The sequence below is a fragment of the Oncorhynchus mykiss genome, chromosome 17, assembly GCF_013265735.2.
Source record: "Oncorhynchus mykiss isolate Arlee chromosome 17, USDA_OmykA_1.1, whole genome shotgun sequence".
NCBI classification, from domain to species: domain Eukaryota; kingdom Metazoa; phylum Chordata; class Actinopteri; order Salmoniformes; family Salmonidae; genus Oncorhynchus; species Oncorhynchus mykiss.
In genome coordinates, this window is record NC_048581.1 from 14,110,414 (window position 1) to 14,137,767 (window position 27,354).

At 43.4% G+C, this 27,354-nt stretch overlaps 3 protein-coding genes across 3 annotated transcripts in view; 2 read left to right on the forward strand and 1 right to left on the reverse strand.

Annotated features, from left to right (window-relative positions):
* The window catches only part of LOC118940024, a 1,007,326-nt gene that overhangs the window by 687,751 nt on the left and 292,221 nt on the right, over positions 1 to 27,354 (forward strand). The window lies entirely within an intron of this gene.
* Positions 2,093 to 8,346, reverse strand: LOC110485476 (uromodulin). The gene is made up of 9 exons (XM_036948028.1): positions 8,250 to 8,346; positions 5,880 to 6,683; positions 5,591 to 5,677; positions 4,947 to 5,134; positions 4,148 to 4,299; positions 3,471 to 3,719; positions 3,179 to 3,329; positions 2,600 to 2,675; positions 2,093 to 2,414 (listed from the first exon to the last, which is right to left on the reverse strand). The coding sequence occupies exons 1-9, from the start codon at positions 8,311 to 8,313 to the stop codon at positions 2,395 to 2,397; spliced, it is 1,791 nt and encodes a 596-aa protein (XP_036803923.1). The 5' UTR covers positions 8,314 to 8,346; the 3' UTR covers positions 2,093 to 2,394.
* On the forward strand, positions 15,422 to 27,252 carry LOC118940022 (zinc finger protein 501-like). The gene is made up of 3 exons (XM_036948089.1): positions 15,422 to 15,900; positions 19,397 to 20,433; positions 26,799 to 27,252. The coding sequence occupies exons 1-3, from the start codon at positions 15,604 to 15,606 to the stop codon at positions 26,800 to 26,802; spliced, it is 1,338 nt and encodes a 445-aa protein (XP_036803984.1). The 5' UTR covers positions 15,422 to 15,603; the 3' UTR covers positions 26,803 to 27,252.

Consider the following 27,354-nt stretch of genomic DNA (forward strand, 5'->3'; position numbering starts at 1 on the left):
GACCCCTCTGTCAGACCCCCCCCTGTCAGACCCCCCTGACCCCACCCTCCATGTCTAAAAGGCAATTATAAATCACTCCTACTCAGAGCTGCTGTGTACATATATATTTGTTTACCTTTATTTAACTAGACAAGTCAGTTAAGAACAAAATCTTATTTACAATGATGGCCTACCGGGGAACAGTGGGTTAACTGCCATTTTCAAGAGCAGAACAACCTTGTCAGCTCTGGGATTTGATCCAGCAACCTTTCGGTTACTGGCCCAATGCACTAACCACTAGGCTACCTGCCGACCCAAAAATACATATGGTCCCTGGACAGAGAGGAAAGCAATATGGTGAAAACTCCTGGCCTATCAGAGGGCAGGGTTGACCTACCACCATGTTGCTTATTTATCCCATTCTCTCAGATCTACACAGGTTGACTAGACTAGCTGGTGCTACTACTGGAATACATCACACAAGTGGAGAGACTAGAGTGATCCAGGAGGGGTTTGGGAAACACTGGATTAGAGTCTAGGAATCACAGAACGTTGGTGGACCACATGGTTTCCATGGTTTCCAGTTGTTTGATGCCATTCCATTTGCTCCGTTCCAGACGTTATTATGAGCCGTCCTCCCCTCAGCAAGTTCTACTGCTCGGGATTGATTCAGGACTGGGCCAACAGCCAACCTTTCTCTTACCACAGCGCCACAGCTCCACCTAGTGGAGAGACTGGAGAACTGATACCTCTTAAAACTTTCCCCAAACCAACAGCACCTTGGTGCTTTACAGACAGCTCTGTTGAAGTTTAGAGGGTATTAAATGAAACTGTCATCTTGATAACAGTAACTGTTTTACAGACTCTAGCTTGACCCTGTGTTAATGAGCTCTTTGTAATAAACACACACACCCACGCACATCCACACACACACACCCACACAAACGAGGCCTGAAGGCACAACCCACATTGAGTTTACAGTAACAATGGAGAGAGGTGGAAGGTCCTCAACCAACAGTAACAATGGAGAGAGGTGGAAGGTCCTCAACCAACAGTAACAATGGAGAGAGGTGGAAGGTCCTCAACCAACAGTAACAATGGAGAGAAGTGGAAGGTCCTCAACCAACAGTAACAATGAAGAGAGGTGGAAGGTCCTCAACCAACAGTAACAATGGAGAGAAGTGGAAGGTCCTCAACCAACAGTAACAATGAAGAGAGGTGGAAGGTCCTCAACCAACAGGAACAATGGAGAGAGGTGGAAGGTCCTCAACCAACAGTAACAATGGAGAGAAGTGGAAGGTCCTCAACCAACAGTAACAATGGAGAGAGGTGGAAGGTCCTCAACCAACAGTAACAATGGAGAGAAGTGGAAGGTCCTCAACCAACAGTAACAATGGAGAGAGGTGGAAGGTCCTCAACCAACAGTAACAATGGAGGGAAGTGGAAGGTCCTCAACCAACAGTAACAATGGAGAGAAGTGGAAGGTCCTCAACCAACAGTAACAATGAAGAGAAGTGGAAGGTCCTCAACCAACAGTAACAATGGAGAGAAGTGGAAAGTCCTCAACCAACAGTAACAATGGAGAGAAGTGGAAGGTCCTCAACCAACAGTAACAATGGAGAGAGGTGGAAGGTCCTCAACCAACAGTAACAATGGAGAGAAGTGGAAGGTCCTCAACCAACAGTAACAATGGAGAGAAGTGGAAGGTCCTCAACCAACAGTAACAATGGAGAGAAGTGGAAGGTCCTCAACCAACAGTAACAATGGAGTCATAAGAAAGGAGCATCATAAACTACTACTCAGACTGTCATGGCCATTCTGAATACTTTCATTGTGTTATTCTACAGTGGAACAAACAGTACTATTTCAATACACCAATCAGTCTTCCTGCTTTGGTAAAACAACCTAGGAAGTGTTCAGTACACTGACTAAATACATATCATGAATGTCACTTAGCCAGTTTTCCTAAAATCTGCTATGGTCAATTAGTACTTTCACCTATACAAAATAAACCACACATTGTTCTGCCTTTTGTAAATATGTATACACCTGCCTTACAATACATATATGTTTACAACCTGTTAAATAGACAATCATTAGACAATGACCATCATCATACAGAGTTATTTATTGACATCATCAAATCACAGCACACACACACAGCAACTCAGATTTGGATGGAACTTACACAATGATTTGAGGAAATGATCAGTCCTAAAACAATGCAAGTCTGTGTGTATACAACATGCACAGTACAATGAAATCACACTGTAGTGCATAAATTCATTACTAGAATCAAAACAAGTATTTCTGTGCCCTAAAAAGTTACACTGGGCTGTAGGTTGGGATGGAGATCAGGGGATTAGTTCAGGAGGGACCCCATCCTTCATATGACATGCTGGGGGCTCCCAAGGCTCACTCCAGACTCTGGGCCCCTGGGGGTCAAAGAGAATCTGACTGTTAGAGAGGAAACACACCAGAACAACGGCCGAGTGCTTTTGACCAGAATATCGGCCATTCATTTTTGTTCATTTCCCGACTACTCTACATTTCGGTCCAAAACCTCTACAATATATTAGCTCATAAACTATGTAAGTCATTACTAAAGTAAAATATTTACAGGTGATTGGCCCGATGGTGAGCGGCTTGAGGCGGATGGACTTGGACACAGAGCGGGATCTCCTCCTGGAACACACCTGTAGAGAGAGAAACCAACCACTAAGTCAGAGTGACCAAACACTAAGTCAGAGAGACCAAACACTAAGTCAGAGTGACCAAACACTAAGTCAGAGAGACCAAACACTAAGTCAGAGAGACCAAACACTAAGTCAGAGAGACCAACCACTAAGTCAGAGTGACCAAACACTAAGTCAGAGAGACCAACCACTAAGTCAGAGAGACCAAACACTAAGTCAGAGAGACCAAACACTAAGTCAGAGTGACCAAACACTAAGTCAGAGAGACCAAACACTAAGTCAGAGTGACCAAACACTAAGTCAGAGAGACCAACCACTAAGTCAGAGAGACCAACCACTAAGTCAGAGAGACCAAACACTAAGTCAGAGTGACCAAACACTAAGTCAGAGAGACCAAACACTAAGTCAGAAAAACACTGAGTCAGAGACCAACCACTAAGTCAGAGAGACCTGAAAGCCCAAGGAGAGAGTTAAATGAGTCTGAGAAGAACATCAGGACTCACTGGAGTGCAGGAGGAGCTCCCCTGGTCACACAGGCTGAGTCTGCAGTGCAGGAATATGTAACGGTATTCCCCCTGCAGTAGAGCAGAGAACGAAGCCCTGAGGGACGAGCCACTTTCCTCCACTGTCACCTGGGTACGATTTGTAGGACACCTGGGAGAAGAGCCAAGAAACAGCAAAGGTTTCAAGGCATGCACGGCTACACAGACCGTACACAGCAACAAACACACCATACTTCACACACAAAACAAACACACACGGACATGCAAACAGCCGATGAACAGAGTCATGGACCTGTCCTGAATCATGTAGGTCCGTGGGAGATTATCAGGGCTGGGGGATTCCGTGGTGTAGCAGTCTTCCAGAACAACAACAAAACGTTCTGCCTCGGACTCCTCTACGGACACGCCCACGTGCAGGGAGGAACCCGCAATCAGGGTGACTGGCTGACCAGCTGGGTAAGGCTGTGTGTAGTTGGAGTCGCGGTACAGAGACATGGAGGCCTTGGCCTTGGCACCGACTCGGACAACTTCATGATCAGTTCTGTGAAGAGGTACAAAGGTACATAGAGGTGACGCTACAAATCAAACTTTATGAACATTAAAATAACAGTTGAATGTTCACAATGATGGCACTGTTAGACTAAACAGTTCCAAAGGGGTTCTTTGGCTGTCCCCATAGGAGAACCCTTTCTGGTTCCAGGTTGAACCTGTTTTGGTTCTAGGTAGAACCCTCTGTGGAGAGGGTTCTATATGGAACTCAAAATAATAATATAGCTGAAACCAAAAGGTTTCTGCCTGGAACCAAAAGGGGTTATTCAAAGGGTTCTCCTATGGGTTCTCCTATGGGTTCTCCTATGGGGACAGCCGAAGAATCCTTCTAGGTTCTAGATATCACTTTTTTTATATAATAGTGTCGTCTGCACAAAGACAACAGAATAAACAGAATGGACTTTCTGCATATTTTCTCACAGTGGGAGAGGTCTGATGGCCACATCCAGACTGCTCTCTGTCTCCAGAGGATAGACACAGGAGAAGGGAAAGCCGAAGGGTCGGGAGCCGTTCCTCCCATCTACTGGATAAACAAATAAACTGTTGGAGTAGACAGCATGGGTGGTGTTTGTCTGGGAAAAAGGGAGGAGGGGGTTAAGAAACATGTCATATTCATGCATTTATTAGGCCTGCTTGAATTAGTGATGTGTAGACTACCGTGAGATCACAGGGATTTGTTTGACAATTAACCACCGTTAAAACTAATGTCATGTCGTCTTCAGCCCTATTTATTTACATAACCTTTATTTAAAGAGTCCTATTGAGACCAAGGTCTCGTGACCAGACCAGCAGCTATTACACATTAAACGGTAGAGACTCACACACTTCAGTCAAGGCAGGAGCATAGAAAACACAAAAATACAAAAACACAATTCAAAAAACAAGCAGAGGTTCCTCCGCCAACAATCTGAACTGAAAGGCACCACTGCATCCCGCGTAGCTCGGTTGGTAGAGTATGGCGCCAGAGTTGTGGGTTCGATTCCCACCAGGGACCGGTATGAAAGGTATCAACGTATCAACTCCCTACTGCAAGTGGCTCTGGATGAGAGCGTCTGCTAAATGTCAAATGTAACTGTGGGTTATTCTGAAGGTTGTTACATAAGTAAGATGTGAACCAACTAAAGTGTGTGTTTAGTAATAATTCACAAAACGTCTCCAGGGAAAATATTGGGGCAGCAATATAGAACCTTTTTGAGCATAAAGTGAAAATATTTCTCACCTCCAGAGTGTTTCCACAGTGTCCCTCCCGTCGCTCCACCTGGTACCACACTGAGCCGTTACGATCCTCGTGGGCGGAGCAGCGTCCGTCAGCCAGGTGGGCAGAGGAAGCATCCAGACCAGCAGCCTCCAGGTAAACATTTGGAAGGCCCACCTTCAGGAGGCTCCGCCCACACACCAGCTCTGGAGCTAAGTAAACCACTCAGGAGGTTATTTAAGCAATAAGGCGTGTGAACAGGTACATGTGTGAGACTGAGATCTCTGTGTTATACACCACGCAACACGGAATGCCTGCATACATCCCTCAGCCGTGGTATATTGGCCATATACCAAAAACCCCCAAGCTGCCTTATCAACCAATCATCATTCAGGGCTGGAACCCTGAATGTTGATTGGCTGAAAGCCACGGGTATGAGGAAACATGTATTTTTACTGTTCTAATTCCATTGGTAATCAGTTTATAATAGTAATAATGCACCTTGGGGGTTTGTGACATATGGCCAATATACCACGCCTCCTCTGACCTTATTGGTTAAAAGATACGCCTCTTAAAGATGCATCATTTCACCCCGAAATCTCTGCGTTTCATAGTGTTTGAAAAAAAGACAGATCTGACAATACAGTTTATATTTGTTCAGCACTCACCTTTCCTCTCACATCTCCAGTGTGTCTCATTGTCTCTCACACAGGCATCAAACACTCCACATGTGGAACACACCGTGGTGTTGACATCTGGAAGAGACAGAGGTAGTGTTAAATTACTTTGTTATGTCTAGTTATTTGAACACTCTTGATGTCTTTAAGAAACAGTGACAAGGACATTATGAGGTCATACCTGCACAGTGACAAGGACATTATGACGTCATACCTGCACAGTGACAAGGACATTATGACGTCATACCTGCACAGTGACAAGGACATTATGACGTCATACCTGCACAGTAGGCCATGTTGCATAGTGTTGTAGGGACAAACTTGTAGACATAGTAGTTTCCATAGCAGGCTTTGACATGGATGGGATTTTGCCTCCTGTAGCAGCAGTCATAATAATAGTGTCCACAGACGCTCCTCTGAACCACCCCGTCTAACAGCTGGGGATGAGCTAATGGAAGCCACAAGGGGATCTCCGTCCCACACATGTATTTCTCCACACACCTCTCTGGCATCTGAACACTGGTGTTCCCCAGGAACAGGCGATACCAGCCCTGCCAGTTGACAGACGAGTCACAGTGGTAGCCATTAGCTGGACCGTAGTTGGTGGTGGAACGCCAGTCGTCATTCAGTACAGAGTAGTGCAGGCAGGGGTCTGCACAGAGGGACGATCCACCAACACTGATACAGTCCTCTCCCACTGGACACCGTCTCCCCCCGCACTGAAACTGCACTGAACGGGAGTCACCAGGACTGGAGTGGAGGTTGTCTTCAGGAGGCACCAGGCAGTTGAAGGATCCGGGGGTGTTCTCACAGACCTGAGGAGGGCTGCAGGGTTGGTCTGGGAGGGAACACTCGTCAACGTCCACACAGCCCAGCTCCGAGGACCAGCCGTAACCTTGACGACAGCAGGAGCCTTTAGCGCAGAACTCAAGGTCGTAACAGGTGATGCCGTCGCCAACGAAGCCATCTTGACAGGTGCAAGTGACGGACCAGGTTTGGAAAGCATCTCCCCTCTCACGTTCCACAGGTGAGTCTAGGCAGGTGGCTTGGTCATGACACGCCTCACAACTGGTAACAACCGTACCTGAGAAAACAATTCCCCCATAAAGCTTATGACAAGACACTACATTCAATTTAATCAATAAGACCCGAGGAGGTGTGATATATTGGCCGTTATAAACTGGGTAGTTTGGGTCCTGGATGCTGATTGGTTGAAAGCTGTGGAATATAAGACATTATAGACTGGTTGGTTAGAGCCCTGAATGCTGATTGGATGACAGACGTGGTATTCAGACCGTATACCACGGGTATGAAAAAACAGCTCTAATTACGTTGGTAAACAGTTTATAATAGCAATAAGGCACCTTGAAGATTTGTGTTATATGTGCAATGTACAACAGGCTAAGAACAGCCCTTAGCCGGGGTATATTGGCCGTATACAACACCCCCTCGTGCCTTATTGCTTAAATATACCACAAGTATGATGCAAAATTACTTGTTTACTGTTATAATTACTTTGGTAACTAGTTTATAATAGAAATAATGCACATCAGGGGTTTGTGGTATATGGCCAATATGTCACTGCTAAGGGCTGTATCCAGGCACTCCCCTTCACATCGTGCCTAAAAACAACAACACATAAAACCTCACATAATTCTGCTAAAAAACAATGACAATTTATCTCATCCAGTGGTACAGTTGAAGTCATTAGTTTACATACACTTTAACCAAATACATTTAAACTCAGTTTTTCACAATTCCTGACATTTCATCCTAGTAAAAATTCCCTGTTTTAGGTCAGTTAGGATCACCACTTTATTTTAAGAATGTGAAATGTCAGAATAATAGTAGAGAGAATGATTTATTTCAGCTTTTATTTCTTTCATCACATTCCCAGTGGGTCAGAAGTTTACACACACTCAATTAGTATTTGGTAGCATTGCCTTTAAATTGTTTAACTTGGGTCAAACGTTTTGGGTAGCCTTCCACAATAAGTTGGGTGAATTTTGGCCCATTCCTCCTGACAGAGCTGGTGTAACTGAGTCAGGTTTGTCTGCCTTCTTGCTTGCACACATTGCTTTATTCTTGCACACAAAGCATCACCCATAACCTGCACTGGGGAGCAACAGTATATATATAACCTGCACTGGGGAGCAACAGTATATATATAACCTGCACTGGGGAGCAACAGTATATATATAACCTGCACTGGGGAGCAACAGTATATATATAACCTGCACTGGGGAGCAACAGTATATATATAACCTGCACTGGGGAGCAACAGTATATATATAACCTGCACTGGGGAGCAACAGTATATATATAACCTGCACTGGGGAGCAACAGTATATATATAACCTGCACTGGGGAGCAACAGTATATATATATAACCTGCACTGGGGAGCAACAGTATATATATAACCTGCACTGGGGAGCAACAGTATATATATAACCTGCACTGGGGAGCAACAGTATATATATAACCTGCACTGGGGAGCAACAGTATATATATATAACCTGCACTGGGGAGCAACAGTATATATATAACCTGCACTGGGGAGCAACAGTATATATATAACCTGCACTGGGGAGCAACAGTATTCTGTGTGAAGCTCTCCATCCGTTCCCTAAATGAGAATCAACCCTTTACCTGAGCTGTCTGCAGTAACATGCTTAAAGAACAGGAGCACCATCAGAACACCCGATGACATCATTCTGTTCAGCTTCTCTTCAGATCAGACACACGGCTGGAAAATAAAGAATAAAAAAATAATATCAAATATTTTGGCCTAAAAGTCTCCATCAGGGTCAAAACATGATAAAGGCTAACGAGCGAAACAAACACGTTTTAGTTTTATAATTGAAGAAGCGTTTAAAAATAACAAATGATCAACTTCCACTTCCTGAGTTCCTGAATTCACTTCACTTGTGGCAAAATCAAACAATAAAATGTGAAGTATTTTCATGCAGAAGGAATAAGATATAGTTGAAACTATGGAAAAAGACATCGCTCACTTACCAATCAGCATATGATGGATTTGACCATTGAGCTAGAGAATATATCCAGTAGGTTTTCAGGGGAGGAGGGGGTGGTGGGGCGCATCATGTGACTACAGTAAAGGGATATTGTTTTTAACGGAGTTACTAATTAATCGTTACTAATTAACTATTAGAAATATAATCTATGCCAGTTAGCCTTGTGCCAATGTGCCCATGGTGATGACACTGAAACATTGAACAACTGAATAAAGTGTATTGTTTAAAGCAGTGTTTCCCAATACCAAACGGGGGGGCGGGGGGGGGGGGGGTTACATTTCGCCCTAGCACCGAACACATTTGATTCAGCTAATCAACTCACCATCAATCAAATTTGACTTGAATCAGGTATGTTAGCACATTGGAAAAATGTGTCCCCGTTCGGGTCCCCAGGACCAGGATTGGGAAACACGGCTTTAAAGGGACATTTCACTCGTAAATGAAAGACTTTCAGACCTCAAAAGTAGACTAATGTCAAGATGAAACCCACAACATTGGTTGTGTAGATCATGCCATATGCCTCAATCCAAAGGGTTTTCTCCAGTGCTGATCTTTTCCCTTCACTCTGACATGAGTTAACTTTGGAAGTCTGAAAACTGAAAACGTCTGACAACCTTTTAGTTGAAGGTGTAATGTCCCTTTAATCACTGTGTGGAGCTGAACTAATGAGCTCATCACTCCGAGTGTTATGTTGGTCTGTCATTGATAATAAGTCATGACCATAGGTCATACTGGTCGGAGCCAGAAGGGCCCATTGGGCGGGAGCCTATCGGTCGTCATTATGGGCGAGTGGTAAAGTCAGAAGCTCCGCCTCTTTCAAAAATGTTTCTTCTTCTAATCTGAATTTAAACCTAACCTTAACCTCACTGCTTACTGCATGTCTAACCATGACTTTAAATGAAGACCAACCACCCTGCCTACTGTATGTCTAACCATGACTTTAAATGTAGACCAACCTCACTGCTTACTGTATGTCTAACCATGACTTTAAATGTAGACCAACCACACTGCTTACTGTATGTCTAACCATGACTTTAAATGTAGACCAACCACACTGCTTACTGTATGTCTAACCATGACTTTAAATGTAGACCAACCACACTGCTTACTGTATGTCTAACCATGACTTTAAATGAAGACCAACCACACTGCCTACTTTATGTCTAACCATGACTTTAAATGTAGACCAAAAATCCCATTTTGATTTCCTCTTTCTCTAGCCCAGGTGTTTCCCAGGGATCCAAAGAGAGGCATGTTTTTGGCTTCGCCCCTGTACTAACACAGCTGATTCAAGTCAAATGCTTGATGATGAGGATGATGATGATGATGATGATGATGATGATGATGTTGATTAGTGGAATGAAGTGTGTGGGTGCTGGGGTAAACACAACCATGTATATCCCTTTGGGTCCCAAGGACCAGGATTGAGAAACAATGAGTGGTGTGAGGCAGAATGACCCCCTGGACAGGACACTAGTCTATCTCCTGTTTCTGTAGGGTAAGGCAGCTTGATGTACCAGTACACCCCCTGGACAGGACACTAGTCTATCTCCTGTTTCTGTAGGGTGAGGCAGAATGATGTACCAGTACACCCCCTGGACAGGACACTAGTCTATCTCCTGTTTCTGTAGGGTGAGGCAGAATGATGTACCAGTACACCCCCTGGACAGGACACTAGTCTATCTCCTGTTTCTGTAGGGTGAGGCAGCTTGATGTACCAGTACACCCCCTGGACAGGACACTAGTCTATCTCCTGTTTCTGTAGTGTGAGGCAGAATGATGTACCAGTTCACCCCCTGGACAGGACACTAGTCTATCTCCTGTTTCTGTAGGGTGAGGCAGAATGATGTACCAGTACACCCCCTGGACAGGACACTAGTCTATCTCCTGTTTCTGTAGTGTGAGGCAGAATGATGTACCAGTTCACCCCCTGGACAGGACACTAGTCTATCTCCTGTTTCTGTAGGGTGAGGCAGAATGATGTACCAGTACACCCCCTGGACAGGACACTAGTCTATCTCCTGTTTCTGTAGGGTGAGGCAGAATGATGTACCAGTTCACCCCCTGGACAGGACACTAGTCTATCCCCTGTTTCTGTAGGGTGAGGCAGCTTAATGTACCAGTACACCCCCTGGACAGGACACTAGTCTATCCCCTGTTTCTGTAGGGTGAGGCAGCCTGATGTACCAGTACACCCCCTGGACAGGACACTAGTCTATCTCCTGTTTCTGTAGGGTGAGGCAGCTTGATGTACCAGTTCACCCCCTGGAAAGATGCTGTCACTGATATCAAGTTACATTTATTGGAGAACCCAATATCTTCCCATGATATTCTTCGGAGTTGTGCTCACAGTACATTTACACACACACACACACACACACACACACACACACACACACACACACACACACACACACACACACACACACACACACACACACACACACACACACACACACACAATAAACGTGTGTAATTGTCATCAGTCAGTTACGCAAGAAACTCTTATCTAATGCTGTACAAACAATCCGCTGGTCCATTCTCAAAAACATCATAAAATGTAGCCTACTGGTTAATCTTAGTGGTCTGATTAAATAAATTCACAACTGAGTTAGGAAATAGGACACACACACACTGCCACACACACACACACACACACACACACACACACACACACACACACACACACACACACACACCTGGATTTAATCCAAGGCGTATTATAGAGCAGCTATCCTATGATGTATATTGTCGTGTGTTGAATTGGATTGAATCCCACCCCCAGTACAGGGGCCTGAAGGCAACACCGACATTGAGTTTACAGTAACAATGGAGAGAGGTGGAAGGTCCTCAACCAACAGTAACAATGGAGAGAGGTGGAAGGTCCTCAACCAACAGTAACAATGGAGAGAGGTGGAAGGTCCTCAACCAACAGTAACAATGGAGAGAAGTGGAAGGTCCTCAACCAACAGTAACAATGGAGAGAAGTGGAAGGTCCTCAACCAACAGTAACAATGAAGAGAAATGGAAGGTCCTCAACCAACAGTAACAATGGAGAGAGGTGGAAGGTCCTCAACCAACAGTAACAATGGAGAGAAGTGGAAGGTCCTCAACCAACAGTAACAATGGAGAGGTGGAAGGTCCTCAACCAACAGTAACAATGGAGAGAAGTGGAAGGTCCTCAACCAACAGTAACAATGGAGAGAGGTGGAAGGTCCTCAACCAACAGTAACAATGGAGAGAAGTGGAAGGTCCTCAACCAACAGTAACAATGGAGAGAAGTGGAAGGTCCTCAACCAACAGTAACAATGGAGAGAGGTGGAAGGTCCTCAACCAACAGTAACAATGGAGAGAGGTGGAAGGTCCTCAACCAACAGTAACAATGGAGAGAAGTGGAAGGTCCTCAACCAACAGTAACAATGGAGAGAGGTGGAAGGTCCTCAACCAACAGTAACAATGGAGAGAGGTGGAAGGTCCTCAACCAACAGTAACAATGGAGAGAGGTGGAAGGTCCTCAACCAACAGTAACAATGGAGAGAAGTGGAAGATCCTCAACCAACAGTAACAATGGAGAGAGGTGGAAGGTGTGTGTGTATGAAAGTGTGTAGATATATGTGAATGCACTCCTTTGCGCCCCCACCCCTCTTCCCCCGCACAGTGGTGAGCTATAATTTGAATAAAGCTGATTTTAAACACAACAAACTCATGTCAGGAAAAGAAAAAAGGTGAAACTAATCTATGCCTGTTCTGATAAAAAAAACCTCTGGGCATTTAGCCTGGGGGGGTGCCTTGCTTGACCACACCCTCCTTCCTTGCTCCTGCCCTGCCTCTTCCACCAATCCATTTGTTTTTATGGACAGAAAAGAGCAGGAGCTCTGAGCTGTACGATCAGGTCCATAGGCAACACCATTAAGGGCCATCTCCATTCGACTTCTATGAGTTAGTAATCAAACTGAAAGTGTGCCTACCTTCATGTTCCAATCCAACCAAAAGTACACATGGTCATCCATGCGGGGAGAGAAACATGACAAAGTGAGAAAGGCTATAGTGGGTCTTTTTTTTTTGCTCTTCATTTCCAAATCATCCTAAAGTATCTACAAATGTACTGTGTAGCTCAATGAAGTTACTTATAGGTGAATTGGACATGAAGTGTGAAAACGCTTAGGTACCATTGACATGCATTGGATTCGTGCCGTAAATGCTAAACAGTTAGCTTTTGAAACAGTGACCAGGTAAACAACACCAAAGCATCTGTTGCTGTCATAGCTTGTCCATAGACTGCTGAATGTAATGTGGGTGAACTATCCAAGTCCTGGTCTAAAGAGCAAGAGAACTGTTGGTTATTAGCCTATAGGACTAGCTAGGTTTAATCTGTGTCCGGGAAGTCGTCCCTCACTGTTGTAAATCAAACCCCTCCACAGTGTTGAGTCTGGTCCTGATTGGTAACACTGGCCAGGGTCGGGGTGCAGCAGGAAACGCCATCCTGGTCAGAGAGGCGTTCTGAGGCGTTCTTCTCTCTGGTTGCCATGACAACAGAGTGCCAGTGTTGGACCGGGCCAGCTGCTGCTACCGCTACGGGACCAATGTACACCATGGTGCTGTTCACTGGGGGAGACCAGCTAGAGGGGAGACCAGCTAGAGGGGAGACCAGCTAGAGGGGAGACCAGCTGGAGGGGAGACCAGCTAGAGGGGAGACCAGCTAGAGGGGAGACCAGCTGGAGGGGAGACCAGCTAGAGGGGAGACCAGCTAGAGGGGAGACCAGTGGATGACCTACTGAAGGACAGTCAACTGCTACAACTAATCAGTACCTGCAGGGGCAGATATCATGGGAACTTGGAGAGAAACGGACAATGAAAGGTTGACTACTGAGAGAATGATTATCAATGTGTTACTACTAAATTAGAGCTTTGATCCAAGCTTTGGTTAGACTCATTCCTGTAATTTATGTGAGTGTGAATTATAGTCATATGTCATCAAAGGAGAAAATATTAAGCAATACTGTATCATGCATTGTTTTATCTACATTTGTATGCTGATATAAAATTACGTAAAAAAATAATTATATCAAATGATGGGAAAAAAATTAAATACATAAAAATAAAAAATAAATAAAATCAGAATTAGGGTGTCATTTTATGACCAAATAAAATGATTTAACAAATGAATGAAAAACAAATCTATACTGTCTCTTCAAACAGTAGATACGTGTTTTACCATGTGGATTTACGAACAGATAGTTATTTCACCACGTACAGATGAATATGGGAAACCCATAAGAATTAGGGGGTATGTCTATCTTTATCTCTTATAGAGCATACTTGGAAATGGGACGATATGTCTGATTCCTCCGATCCGCTAGGTGGCAGCATTGAGAATGTGGACGTCGAACAAAATCACCAGAACCAGTCACTACTTCCTTTGCGCTGTGGATTCATGTGCGTTATTGTTTATCTTTGAATGCAACTGTGTTTATTGCAAACTGGGATTGCAATTATTTCCTGATATAACTGTACTGGCTTCTCAGTAAACCGACTCTGAACACCCATGCCCGCCTCAGATTGTTGCCTTCGTCTCTGCAGGTAGGCTATTTGATGTCTCTTGCAGTAGTAACTAGCTAGCTGATGTTTAGCTAGCTCTGGTCCAGTTGATGTTTAGCTAGCTCTGGTCCAGTGCGTGTAACTCTATTTAGGAGCAACTCGTTGTCTTTGCGCGATTAGACCAGAGCAAGCTGACCAAACGTCATAAATCGGGCAATCAACTGAATAACTACAGTAGCTATAGCTTTCCACAATGCAAGCTATCAAATAAACTTCGCTTTAAGTATCTGTCGAGTTAATTGTCAATATGTAATCAATGCATTATTCATCCGGCAGTAACTAAGGTACTGCTTCGTTTTGCACCAACATAATACATTTGGTAGACTTTTTTTAATCTTTAAAAGAGACCTCTCTTGCAGCAAAATGTAGTGTTGAATTTCACAATGAAGATCTATTTATCCTATAATGATTTCATAGATTTTTAGGTTAATGATGTGAAAGGTTTAAAAACCAGTCAGGTGGTCTTTCTCACCAATAATAGTTTGTTTAATATATCTACTTTGGAGAGATAATACTATCGGATTCCTTATTCTTAGTTAATTTGATTGAGTCTAATTTATGTTCTTAAATCTTACGATGTAGGCTTAATTTTCTCAATTCTAGTATTCTTATTTACTTTCTCTCCATAGAATCCATTATTTCTTACAGATGATGACCAGCTCTGTCTTTAAAGGAGAGGACAAGACATCCCCCACATGGTTCCATCCTAGAGCTACAAAACCCTAGAATGATGACCAGCTCTGTCTTTAAAGGAGAAGACAAGACATCCCTCACATGGTTCCATCCTAGAGCTACAAGACCCTAGAATGATGACCAGCTCTGTCTTTAAAGGAGAGGACAAGACATCCCCCACATGGTTCCATCCTAGAGCTACAAAACCCTAGAATGATGACCAGCTCTGTCTTTAAAGGAGAAGACAAGACATCCCCCACATGGTTCCATCCTAGAGCTACAAGACCCTAGAATGATGACCAGCTCTGTCTTTAAAGGAGAGGACAAGACATCCCCCACATGGTTTCAGCCTAGAGCTACAAGACCCTAGAATGATGACCAGCTCTGTCTTTAAAGGAGAGGACAAGACATCCCCCACATGGAGCTCCAGCCTAGAGCTACAAGAGCCTGAGACATCAGTTTAACAGAACACGTTTCTCTGCCCAGATTGAGACTAGGGGTAATGTTCCCCTACTCAAATGTTATTTCATCAACCATTGCTATAACATGATGTGGTTAGTTGAAACTTAAAATACATATCCAGGTGTTGTGAGATCAGGTCAGGCGTCAGCAACTTCTGAGCAGAGGAACGCTTCTTACATCAACTCAAAATAGAGGGAGGAGATTCACTGCATAGCGTTAACCTGAATCATCTCAAAATGGCTGCTATCGTGAGACTCCACAGACTAACAAAGGATCAACTGTCTCTCGCTGCTCAGAAGAACAATAACAAACCAGGCAGAAAACCAACAAAGAAGAAAAGCTCCACCACCACCACCAGAGGAAGGAAACAATCCACAGGAAAAGGAAACAACTCTGCTGACAGTAAAAGTGTTTCTAGCCAGGTATCATCGGCCCCTAAGTGGTGGGGTCGCCCCAAGGGAAGCAAAAACAAACCCAAGATAAGTCTACAACTCTCCAGCGCCATCTTGAGGCCTGACGAGGTAAAACAAGAGGTAGGTTTAAAATTCTGGCTTTTAAATTAACATTTAATTGAGATCTTGTATCGCATTTGTATCTGTCTGTGTGAATGTTACAGCTATATGTTTACTAGATATCTGTCTGTGTGAATGTTACAGCTATATGTTTACTAGATATCTGTCTGTGTGAATGTTACAGCTATATGTTTACTAGATATCTGTCTGTGAATGTTGCAGCTATATGTTTACTAGATATCTGTCTGTGTGAATGTTGCAGCTATATGTTTACTAGATATCTGTCTGTGTGAATGTTGCAGCTATATGTTTACTAGATATCTGTCTGTGTGAATGTTGCAGATCTACACTACCAGTCAAAAGTTTTAGAACACCTACTCATTCAAGGTTTTTCTTTATTTTTACTATTTTATACATTGTAGGAGAATAGTGAAGACATCAAAACTACCTAAATAAACATATGGAATCATGTAGTAACCAAAAGTAACCACAAAGCAAAATATATTTGAGATTCTTCAAGTAGCTACCCTTTGCCTTGATGACAGCTTTGCACACGCTTGGCATTCTCTAAACCAGCTTCATGAGGTAGTCACCCGGAGTGCATTTCAATTAGCAGGTGTGCCTTGTTAAAAGTTACATTTGTGGAATTTCGTTCCTCAATGCATTTGAGCCAATCAGTTTTGTTGTGATAAAGGGGGGGGGGTATACAGGAGACAGCCCTATTTGGTAAAAGACCAAGTTCATATTATGGCAAGAACAGCTCAAATAAGCAAAGAGAAACAACAGTCCATTACTTTAAGACATGAAGGTCAGTCAATGTGGAACATTTCAAGAACGTTGAATGTTTCTTCAAGTGCAGTCGCAAAAACCTGAGTTACATCTGCTGCAGAGGATAAGTTCATAAGAGTTACCAGCCTCAAATTGCAGCCCAAATAAATGCTTCAAAGTTCAAGTAACAGTCACATCTCAACATCAACTGTTCAGGGGAGACTGTGTGAATCAGGCCTTCATGGTCAAATTGCTGCAAAGAAACCACTACTAAAGGACACCAACAAGAAGAAGAGACTTGCTTGGACCAAGAAACACGAGCAATGGACATTAGATCGGTGGAAATGTGTCCTTTGGTCTGGAGTCCAAATTTGAGATTTTTGGTTCCAACCGCTGTGTCTTTGTGAGATGCGGTGTGGGTGAACATGTGTATTTCCCACCGTAAAGCCTGGAGGAGGAGGTGTTATGGTGTGTGGGCGCTGGTGACACTGTCTGTGATTTATGTAGAATTCAAGGCACACTTACCTAACCAACGTGGCTACCACAGCATTCTGCAGTGATACGCCTTCACATCTGGTTTGCGCTTAGTGGGACTATCATTTGTTTTTCAACAGGACAATGACCCAACACACCTCCAGGCTGTGTAAAGGCTATTTTACCAAGAAGGAGAGTGATGGAGTGCTGACTCAGATGACCTGGCCTTCAAAGTCCTGCGACCTCAACCAATTTGAGATGGTTTGGGATGAGTCGGACCACATAGTGAAGGAAAAGCAGCCAACAAGTGCCTAGCATATGTGGGAACTCCTTCTAGACTATTGGAAAAGAGAATTGAGAGAATGGCAATAGTGTGCAAAGCTGTCAAGGCAAATATTTTGATTTGTTTAACACTTTTTTGGTTACTACATGATTCCATATGTGTTATTTCATAGTTTTGATGTCTTCACTGTTATTATACAATGTAGAAAATAGTAAAAAATAAAGAAAAACCCTTGAAGTAGGTGTTCTAAAAATTTACTGGTAGTGTATGTTTACTATATATATATGTCTGTGTGAATGTTGCAGGTATATCTTTTACTAGATACAGTGCCTTGCGAAAGTATTCGGCCCCCTTGAACTTTGCGACCCTTTGCCACATTTCAGGCTTCAAACATAAAGATATAAAACTGTATTTTTTTTGTGAAGAATCAACAACAAGTGGGACACAATCATGAAGTGGAACGACATTTATTGGATATTTCAAACGTTTTTTAACAAATCAAAAACTGAAAAATTGGGCGTGCAAAATTATTCAGCCCCCTTAAGTTAATACTTTGTAGCGCCACCTTTTGCTGCGATTACAGCTGTAAGTCGCTTGGGGTATGTCTCTATCAGTTTTGCACATCGAGAGACTGAAATTTTTCTCATTCCTCCTTGCAAAACAGCTCGAGCTCAGTGAGGTTGGATGGAGAGCATTTGTGAACAGCAGTTTTCAGTTCTTTCCACAGATTCTCGATTGGATTCAGGTCTGGACTTTGACTTGGCCATTCTAACACCTGGATATGTTTATTTTTGAACCATTCCATTGTAGATTTTGCTTTATGTTTTGGATCATTGTCTTGTTGGAAGACAAATCTCCGTCCCAGTCTCAGGTCTTTTGCAGACTCCATCAGGTTTTCTTCCAGAATGGTCCTGTATTTGGCTCCATCCATCTTCCCATCAATTTTAACCATCTTCCCTGTCCCTGCTGAAGAAAAGCAGGCCCAAACCATGATGCTGCCACCACCATGTTTGACAGTGGGGATGGTGTGTTCAGGGTGATGAGCTGTGTTGCTTTTACGCCAAACATAACGTCTTGCATTGTTGCCAAAAAGTTCAATTTTGGTTTCATCTGACCAGAGCACCTTCTTCCACATGTTTGGTGTGTCTCCCAGGTGGCTTGTGGCAAACTTTAAACACTTTTTATGGATATCTTTAAGAAATGGCTTTCTTCTTGCCACTCTTCCATAAAGGCCAGATTTGTGCAATATACGACTGATTGTTGTCCTATGGACAGAGTCTCCCACCTCAGCTGTAGATCTCTGCAGTTCATCCAGAGTGATCATGGGCCTCTTGGCTGCATCTCTGATCAGTCTTCTCCTTGTATGAGCTGAAAGTTTAGAGGGACGGCCAGGTCTTGGTAGATTTGCAGTGGTCTGATACTCCTTCCATTTCAATATTATCGCTTGCACAGTGCTCCTTGGGATGTTTAAAGCTTGGGAAATCTTTTTGTATCCAAATCCGGCTTTAAACTTCTTCACAACAGTATCTCGGACCTGCCTGGTGTGTTCCTTGTTCTTCATGATGCTCTCTGCGCTTTTAACGGACCTCTGAGACTATTACAGTGCAGGTGCATTTATACGGAGACTTGATTACACACAGGTGGATTGTATTTATCATCATTAGTCATTTAGGTCAACATTGGATCATTCAGAGATCCTCACTGAACTTCTGGAGAGAGTTTGCTGCACTGAAAGTAAAGGGGCTGAATAATTTTGCACGCCCAATTTTTCAGTTTTTGATTTGTTAAAAAAGTTTGAAATATCCAATAAATGTCATTCCACTTCATGATTGTGTCCCACTTGTTGTTGATTCTTCAGTTTTATATCTTTATGTTTGAAGCCTGAAATGTGGCAAAAGGTCGCAAAGTTCAAGGGGGCCGAATACTTTCGCAAGGCACTGCATCTTTATGTATCATACGACCACCACTGAAGTTTTCTCTGTTCTAAACCAGGTGAAACAAGAGATGGACGAGCTGCCTATCGGGACAAGAAGTGATGAACACTGGTTGAACTCTGTGAAGACAGAGAGCTACGACCCAGAGATGGGTAACACCAGGGGACCTACAGAGAGCGACCCCAGGACAGATGCACATCAACTGGGTATCAAGACAGAGGATGCTCCCCTGTACCACCAGGATGGAGGGAGGCGGCTGCGGTCGGCTACCGTTCAGCTGTTCAATCTGGCTGCGTTGCGGTCTGAGCCGGAATGGTGGCCTCGCAACCAGAAGGTCCGCCGGTTCACGTGTCCAGACTGCGGCCAGAAGTTCTTCTCCAAAACCACGCTGGGGTTACACTCCCGGATCCACACCCAGTACCAGCCGTACTCCTGTGAGGTGTGCCATAAAACCTTCTCCCGGAAAGGCGGTCTGGTCGAGCACCGACCAATCCATGAGGTGGAACGCCCCTTCGCCTGCCTCCAGTGCGGCAGAACCTTCAAGTTCAAATCCAACCTGACCCGGCACATGCGGTTCCACAGCGACGCGCGGCCCTACGTCTGCTCCCAGTGCGGCCAAGGCTTCAAGATCTCCGCCCAACTCAAGAGCCACATGATTTCCCACAGCGGGTATAAACCGTACGTGTGCCCGGAGTGTGGCCAGAGTTTCGTCCGTTACATGAGTCTCAAGTATCACCGGCTGAGCCACACCGGCGAGCGCCCGCTGTCCTGCCCGGAGTGTCCCATGACCTTTGCCCGGCCACACACCCTTATGATCCACCGGCGACAGCACACCGGGGAGACGCCGTTCTCTTGCCAGGACTGTGGGAAGAGGTTCAAACAGGGGTGCCAACTGAAAGACCACGTTAGAAGGAAACACACAGGGGAGAAACCATACGAATGCTCAGAGTGTGACAAGTGCTTCGTCACTTCGGCGTCTCGTAAAGTGCACATGGTTGTCCACACAGGAGAGAAGCCGTACAAATGCACAGAGTGCTGTAGGAGCTACAGTCAGAGTGGGGGCCTGAAGAGGCACAGGTGTGAGCAGCAAACCAGGTGAGAGGAACCTCGGGGCTACGCCCCAAATGGCACCCTATTCTCTAACTAGTGCACTGGGGCCCATAGGGCTCTGGTCAAAAGTAGTGCACTATATAGGGACCATAGGGCTCTGGTCAAAAGTAGTGCACTATATAGGGAATAGGGCTCTGGTCAAAAGTAGTGCACTATATAGGGAATAGGGCTCTGGTCAAAAGTAGTGCACTATATAGGGAATAGGGCTCTGGTCAAAAGTAGTGCACTATATAGGGAATAGGGCTTTGGTCAAAAGTAGTGCACTATATAGGGACCATAGGGCTCTGGTCAAAAGTAGTGCACTATATAGGGACCATAGGGCTCTGGTCAAAAGTAGTGCACTATATAGGGAATAGGGCTCTGGTCAAAAGTAGTGCACTATATAGGGAATGGGGTGCCATTTGGGATGTAGACTCAGTGTTCTGAGTGTAGGAACTGGAGAGAACTGGAGTGGATCCTTAAAGCAGTACAATCAGTTATTGAACCCTCAATAGGCTGTTCCATTGGCTGTTCTATCAGTTATTGAACCCTCAATGGGCTGTTCCATTGGCTGTTCTCAGTTATTAAACCCTCAATAGGCTGTTCCATTGGCTGTTCTATCAGTTATTGAACCCTCAATAGGCTGTTCCATTGGCTGTTCTATCAGTTATTGAACCCTCAATAGGCTGTTCCATTGGCTGTTCTATCAGTTATTGAACCCTCATTGGGCTGTTCCATTGACTGTTCTATCAGTTATTAAACCCTCATTGGGCTGTTCCATTGGCTGTTCTATCAGTTATTGAACCCTCAATAGGCTGTTCCATTGGCTGTTCTATCAGTTATTGAACCCTCAATAGGCTGTTCCATTGACTGTTCTATCAGTTATTGAACCCTCAATGGGCTGTTCCATTGGCTGTTCTATCAGTTATTAAACCCTCAATGGGCTGTTCCATTGACTGTTCTATCAGTTATTAAACCCCCAATGGGCTGTTCCATTGACTGTTCTATCAGTTATTAAACCCTCATTGGGCTGTTCCATTGACTGTTCTATCAGTTATTAAACCCCCACTTGGCTGTTCCATTGACTGTTCTATCAGTTATTAAACCCCCAATGGGCTGTTCCATTGACTGTTCTATCAGTTATTAAACCCTCATTGGGCTGTTCCATTGACTGTTCTATCAGTTATTAAACCCCCACTTGGCTGTTCCATTGACTGTTCTATCAGTTATTAAACCCTCATTGGGCTGTTCCATTGACTGTTCTATCAGTTATTAAACCCCCAATGGGCTGTTCCATTGACTGTTCTATCAGTTATTAAACCCCCAATGGGCTGTTCCATTGACTGTTCTATCAGTTATTGAACCCTCAATGGGCTGACCAGTTTTCCCTGTGATGCAGTCCCACTCTCACCTGATGTGTGATGTGAACGTTGCGGGACGGGTTCCCCAGACGCAGATTAAGCCAAGTCCTGGAACTAAAAGCAGGAGAATCTCCAGTGTAATAGGTTTTTATCCTAAGCGCTAGGCTTCATCTGTGGAAACCGGCCCTCCATGTTGTTAAACAGTCTTTGTATTGAAACTTCAAATCACATTTTATTTGTCACATACACATGGTTAGCAGATGTTATTGGTCACATACATGGTTAGCAGATGTTATTGGTCACATACACATGGTTAGCAGATGTTATTGGTCACATACACATGGTTAGCAGATGTTATTGGTCACATACACATGGTTAGCAGATGTTATTGGTCACATACACATGGTTAGCAGATGTTATTGGTCACATACACATGCTTAGCAGATGTTATTGGTCACATACACATGCTTAGCAGATGTTATTGGTCACATACACATAATTAGCAGATGTTATTGGTTACATACACATGGTTAGCAGATGTTATTGGTTACATACACATGGTTAGCAGATGTTACTGGTCACATGGTTAGCAGATGTTAATGGTCACATACACATGGTTAGCAGATGTTATTGGTTACATACACATGGTTAGCAGATGTTACTGGTCACATGGTTAGCAGATGTTAATGGTCACATACACATGGTTAGCAGATGTTAATGGTCACACACATGGTTAGTAGATGTTATTGGTCACATACACATGGTTAGCAGATGTTAATGGTCACATACACATGGTTAGCAGATGTTATTGGTCACATACACATGGTTAGCAGATGTTATTGGTTACATACACATGGTTAGTAGATGTTATTGGTCACATACACATGGTTAGCAGATGTTAATGGTCACATACACATGGTTAGCAGATGTTAATGGTCACATACACATGGTTAGCAGATGTTAATGGTCACATACACATGGTTAGCAGATGTTATTTTTTTATTTATTTATTTTTTATTTTACCTTTATTTAACCAGGCAAGTCAGTTAAGAACAAATTCTTATTTTCAATGACGGCCTGGGAACAGTGGGTTAACTGCCTGTTCAGGGGCAGAACGACAGATTTGTACCTTGTCAGCTCGGGGGTTTGAACTCGCAACCTTCCGGTTACTAGTCCAACGCTCTAACCACTAGGCTACCCTGCCGCCCCGGTCACATACACATGGTTAGCAGATGTTATTGGTCACATACACATGGTTAGCAGATGTTATTGGTCACATACACATGGTTAGCAGATGTTAATGCGAGTGTAGCAAAATGCTTTGTATAAAAAAACATGCATCTACTATTAATGGCATGGTTGAGACTGAAAGCCTTTTGTTGGAGACGATTCTTACACCTGCATTGCTTGCTGTTTGGGGTTTTAGGCTGGGTTTCTGTACAGCACGTTGAGATATCAGCTGATGTACGAAGGGCTTTATAAATACATTTGATTTGATGATTATCAGGATGTATAGAACAGGTTGTACCATGAGGATGGGTGGAACGGAGTAAATGGAATGGATTCTAACACATGGAAACCATGGAAACCGTATGTGATGATTATCAGGATGTATAGAACAGGTTGTACCATGAGGATGGGTGGAACGGAGTAAATGGAATGGATTCTAACACATGGAAATCATGGAAACCGTATGTGATGATTATCAGGATGTATAGAACAGGTTGTACCATGATGATGGGTAGAACGGAGTAAATGGAATGGATTCTAACACATGGAAACCATGGAAACCGTGTGTTTGATGCCGTTCCACCTGTTCCGCTCCAGCCATTACCACAAGCCCGTCCTCCCCAATTAAGGTGCCACCAACCTCCTGTGGTGCCATGCTTATGTCATTTATGCCCAACTGATTTAATAGAACGGATCAATAAACGTGTTGGTGAGTGATAAGGGCTAGTCAGAAAGAGGAGACTGTAAAAGGGTTGGTTTAAACAACACTGACAGGTTCAGGGCTGGTTTAAACAACACTGACAGGTTCAGGGCTGGTTTAAACAACACTGACAGGTTCAGGCCTGGTTTAAACAACACTGACAGGTTCAGGCCTGGTTTAAACAACACTGACAGGTTCAGGGCTGGTTTAAACAACACTGACAGGTTCAGGGCTGGTTTAAACAACACTGACAGGTTCAGGGCTGGTTTAAACAACACTGACAGGTTCAGGGCTGGTTTAAACAACACTGACAGGTTCAGGGCTGGTTTAAACAACACTGACAGGTTCAGGGACGCTCTTTAAGGAATGATGGAGGAGATTACAATGTAACTGAAGAATCACACTGCTTAAAAGGTGAGATCCCTTTTGGCTACTAAACCAGAGCCATGTCTTACGTATCCAGCAGGTTAGTGTGATTAACAGGGTTGGCTGTAGGGAGGATCTATGTGACATTTTGCTTTGACCTTTGACCTTGTAGCCTGACGGGGCAGTTGAAGGGCACTACGGAACACGCCAGCACTGCATGAACTTTGAACTTGAGAGTTGACTAAAAGTAGATGTATGAATCTGCTATGTTCTGAGCAAACTAAAATGGACTACGAATGAATATATATTTTTTTACTTATACTGATTAAGGAGGTATATTAAAGACTTAAAAACAATATGAAATATAACAGGAATCCATTTCAAATTGCTGTAATATTGCTTGCTATAAGTTACATTGGGACAAGATGTCCCATAACATCTGTTCAGTCATTTGGTGACCTGTTTTTCTTGAAGCGACTTTTTTTATTAACTCTCTCAGTAGACGACGACGTATCAAAGTAAACCACACCTGTTTCACTGATGAGGTCATTCCATGGCACTTCCTGTAACCCCGTTGATAATGGCTGACCTTGGCTTCGACCTCAGCTCTTCAGACTGTCTCAGGGAGATATACAAACATTAACAAATTCACACAAATACACACTTGTACAAGTGTGAAATAGGACAAATAGAGGCACCTGCGTACCATACTGTCGAGGTAAATGTTATTAAATATTTGCTTATGTCAGGAGGGAAGGAATTACAGGGAAAATAAAAACGTTTTGATGATGAACAAAAGGAAGTAATGCTGTAACTCCTGGGCTGTCAGGAGGAGTCATAGTTGATTACCAGAATTTAGTCAAATATTCTGACTTAAAACTTTTTTTTTAAAGCTTTAAAAAGCTTTAAATCAATATATATAGTAGTGTTAGATTGTATTTCTAATGTTTTGATTTCACCTCTGTCACACTAAACAATAAAGAAGACTACCACAGTATGGCTGAGGTAATTAGAGGAGAACAGACCGACTCAGGTAAGAAGCCCCTCAGAATGAGGGGCAACATTGGGGAAGTTAAATGACTGCTTGACAATATTGATACAGTAGCATACCAGAACTGGGGATACTAATACATGGAAGAGGCAGAAAGATCAGAGCTGAAGAGCAACGGAGGAGAGAAGAGGCTGAGAGATCAGAGCTGAAGAGCAACGGAGGAGAGAAGAGGCTGAGAGATCAGAGCTGAAGAGCAACGGAGGAGTGAATAGGCAGAGAGGTGAAGGTGAAGAGCAAAGAAAGACAATATTTTACAACATACATTTTCTGCCGTACAGGAGGCAAAACAAATTCGGACATAAAATATCTAGCACAACAAGCTACATTAAGTTGTCTCTTCAAACAGTAGCTACGTGTATTACTATGTGGTTATGGTTTTAGGTGCAGATAATTCATTTGCAGACAGTATATGCACAGATAAAGAGAAAATCCATAAGAATTGGGTCTATAAGAATATCTCTAATAGAGCATTATGTAGTATGGAAATGGGACGAAATGTCTTCATCCGCTCCGCTAGGTGGCAGCACTGAGAATGTGGAGGTCTTGGAACAAAATCAGCAACAGTAGTCACTACTTCCCATGCGCTGTGGATACATGTGGTATTATTTATCTTGGAATGCAACAGTGTTTCTTGCAAACGGGGATTGCAATTATTTATCTGAAAAGAAATGTACAGGCTTCTCAGTAAATCGACTCGTACCAGCCATGACCACTGCAGATTGTTGCCTCCGTCCCTGCAGGTGCAGGTGCAGATGTCTGTTGCAGTAGTAGACCAGAGCTAGCTGACCAAGCATCATCGATTAGCTAGCTACTGAATAACTACAGTAGCTTTCGCTTTCCACAATGCAGGCTATCAAATAAACTTCGCTGCAAATATCCAACGGGGGAGTTGATTATCAATATATAATCAATGCGGTATTTATCCAAAAGTAACTTTAGATACGGATTCGTTTTGCACCAACAATGCATTTGATGGACTTTGTTTTATCCTTAAAAAAGACTCTTACAGCAACATGTAATTAGTGTTGTATTTCACCATGAAGTTCTATTTAACCTAGAGTTATCTTGTGGATTTTTAGTTTAGGGATGTTAAAAGTAATTTAAAAAAAAACGGTCTTAGATACCAATAATTGTTTATTTAAATGCAATATGTAACTTTTTGGGCTACCGACCAAATTCACATAGAAATGTAAGTTATAGATCTGTCATTCTCATTGAAAGCAAGTCTTAGAAGCGGTTGATCTGTTCTGTGTGTACTATTTCTATGCTTCCTGTTCATAAAATGTGTTTTATGCATCTTTTACTTTCAGTTTTGTACACCAGCTTCAAACAGCTGAAAATACTATATTGGTTCTGGAAAAGATACTACACAGTGGTTTAGGGTACAAATGATTCTCTACACTGTACATGCTGGTTTTGTCAAACTGAAAGTAGGTGAACTATTCCAACATTATCAACCAGGAAATGGCGGAGGGATTTCTGCATAGGGCATCTTTACTATATTAATATATTAATATATCTACTTTGGAGAGATGATACTATTCGTTTCCATTATTCTTATTCTGGTCAATTCTATTTTTTGGGGGTTGATATGCCTCTTTTCTTACTTTGTAGGCTTAATTTTCTTAATTCTTATTGACTTTCTCTCCATTGTTTCTTACAGATGATCACCAGCTCTTTCTTTAAAGGAGAGGACAATACAAGACATTCCCCACAGGGTTCCATCCTAGAGCTACAAGACCCTAGAATGATGACCAGCTCTTTCTTTAAAGGAGAGGACAAGACATCCCCCACAGGGTTCCATCCTAGAGCTACAAGACCCTAGAATGATGACCAGCTCTGTCTTCAAAGGAGAGGACAAGACATCCCCCACATGGTTCCATCCTAGAGCTACAAGACCCTAGAATGATGACCAGCTCTCTCTTTAAAGGAGAGGACAAGACATTCCCCACATGGTCCCAGCCTAGAGCTACAAGACCCTAGAATGATGACCAGCTCTCTCTTTAAAGGAGAGGACAAGACATCCCCCACATGGTTTCAGCCTAGAGCTACAAGAGCCTGAGACATTAGTTTAACAGAACAAGTTTCTCTGCCCAGATTGAGACTAGGGGTAATGTTCCCCTGCTCAGATGTTACATTCATCAACCAATGGTTGCCTGCCACACCATCAACGGTGTTATAGACTGACAGATTGCTATAACATGATTTGGTTAGTTGAC

What these genes read in the sequence shown, in the direction of transcription:
- LOC118940022 (XM_036948089.1), top strand. Translation starts at nt 15,604, where the DNA reads ATGGCTGCTATCGTGAGACTCCACAGACTAACAAAGGATCAACTGTCT. An exon ending in CTGACGAGGTAAAACAAGAG is followed by an intron (nt 15,901 to 19,396) that starts GTAGGTTTAAAA and finishes GTTCTAAACCAG; the next exon opens with GTGAAACAAGAGATGGACGA.
- LOC110485476 (XM_036948028.1), bottom strand. Translation starts at nt 8,313, where the DNA reads ATGATGTCATCGGGTGTTCTGATGGTGCTCCTGTTCTTTAAGCATGTT. An exon ending in GCCATCAGACCTCTCCCACT is followed by an intron (nt 3,720 to 4,147) that starts GTGAGAAAATAT and finishes ACCTCTTCACAG; the next exon opens with AACTGATCATGAAGTTGTCC. An exon ending in GGAGCTCCTCCTGCACTCCA is followed by an intron (nt 2,676 to 3,178) that starts GTGAGTCCTGAT and finishes CTCTCTCTACAG; the next exon opens with GTGTGTTCCAGGAGGAGATC.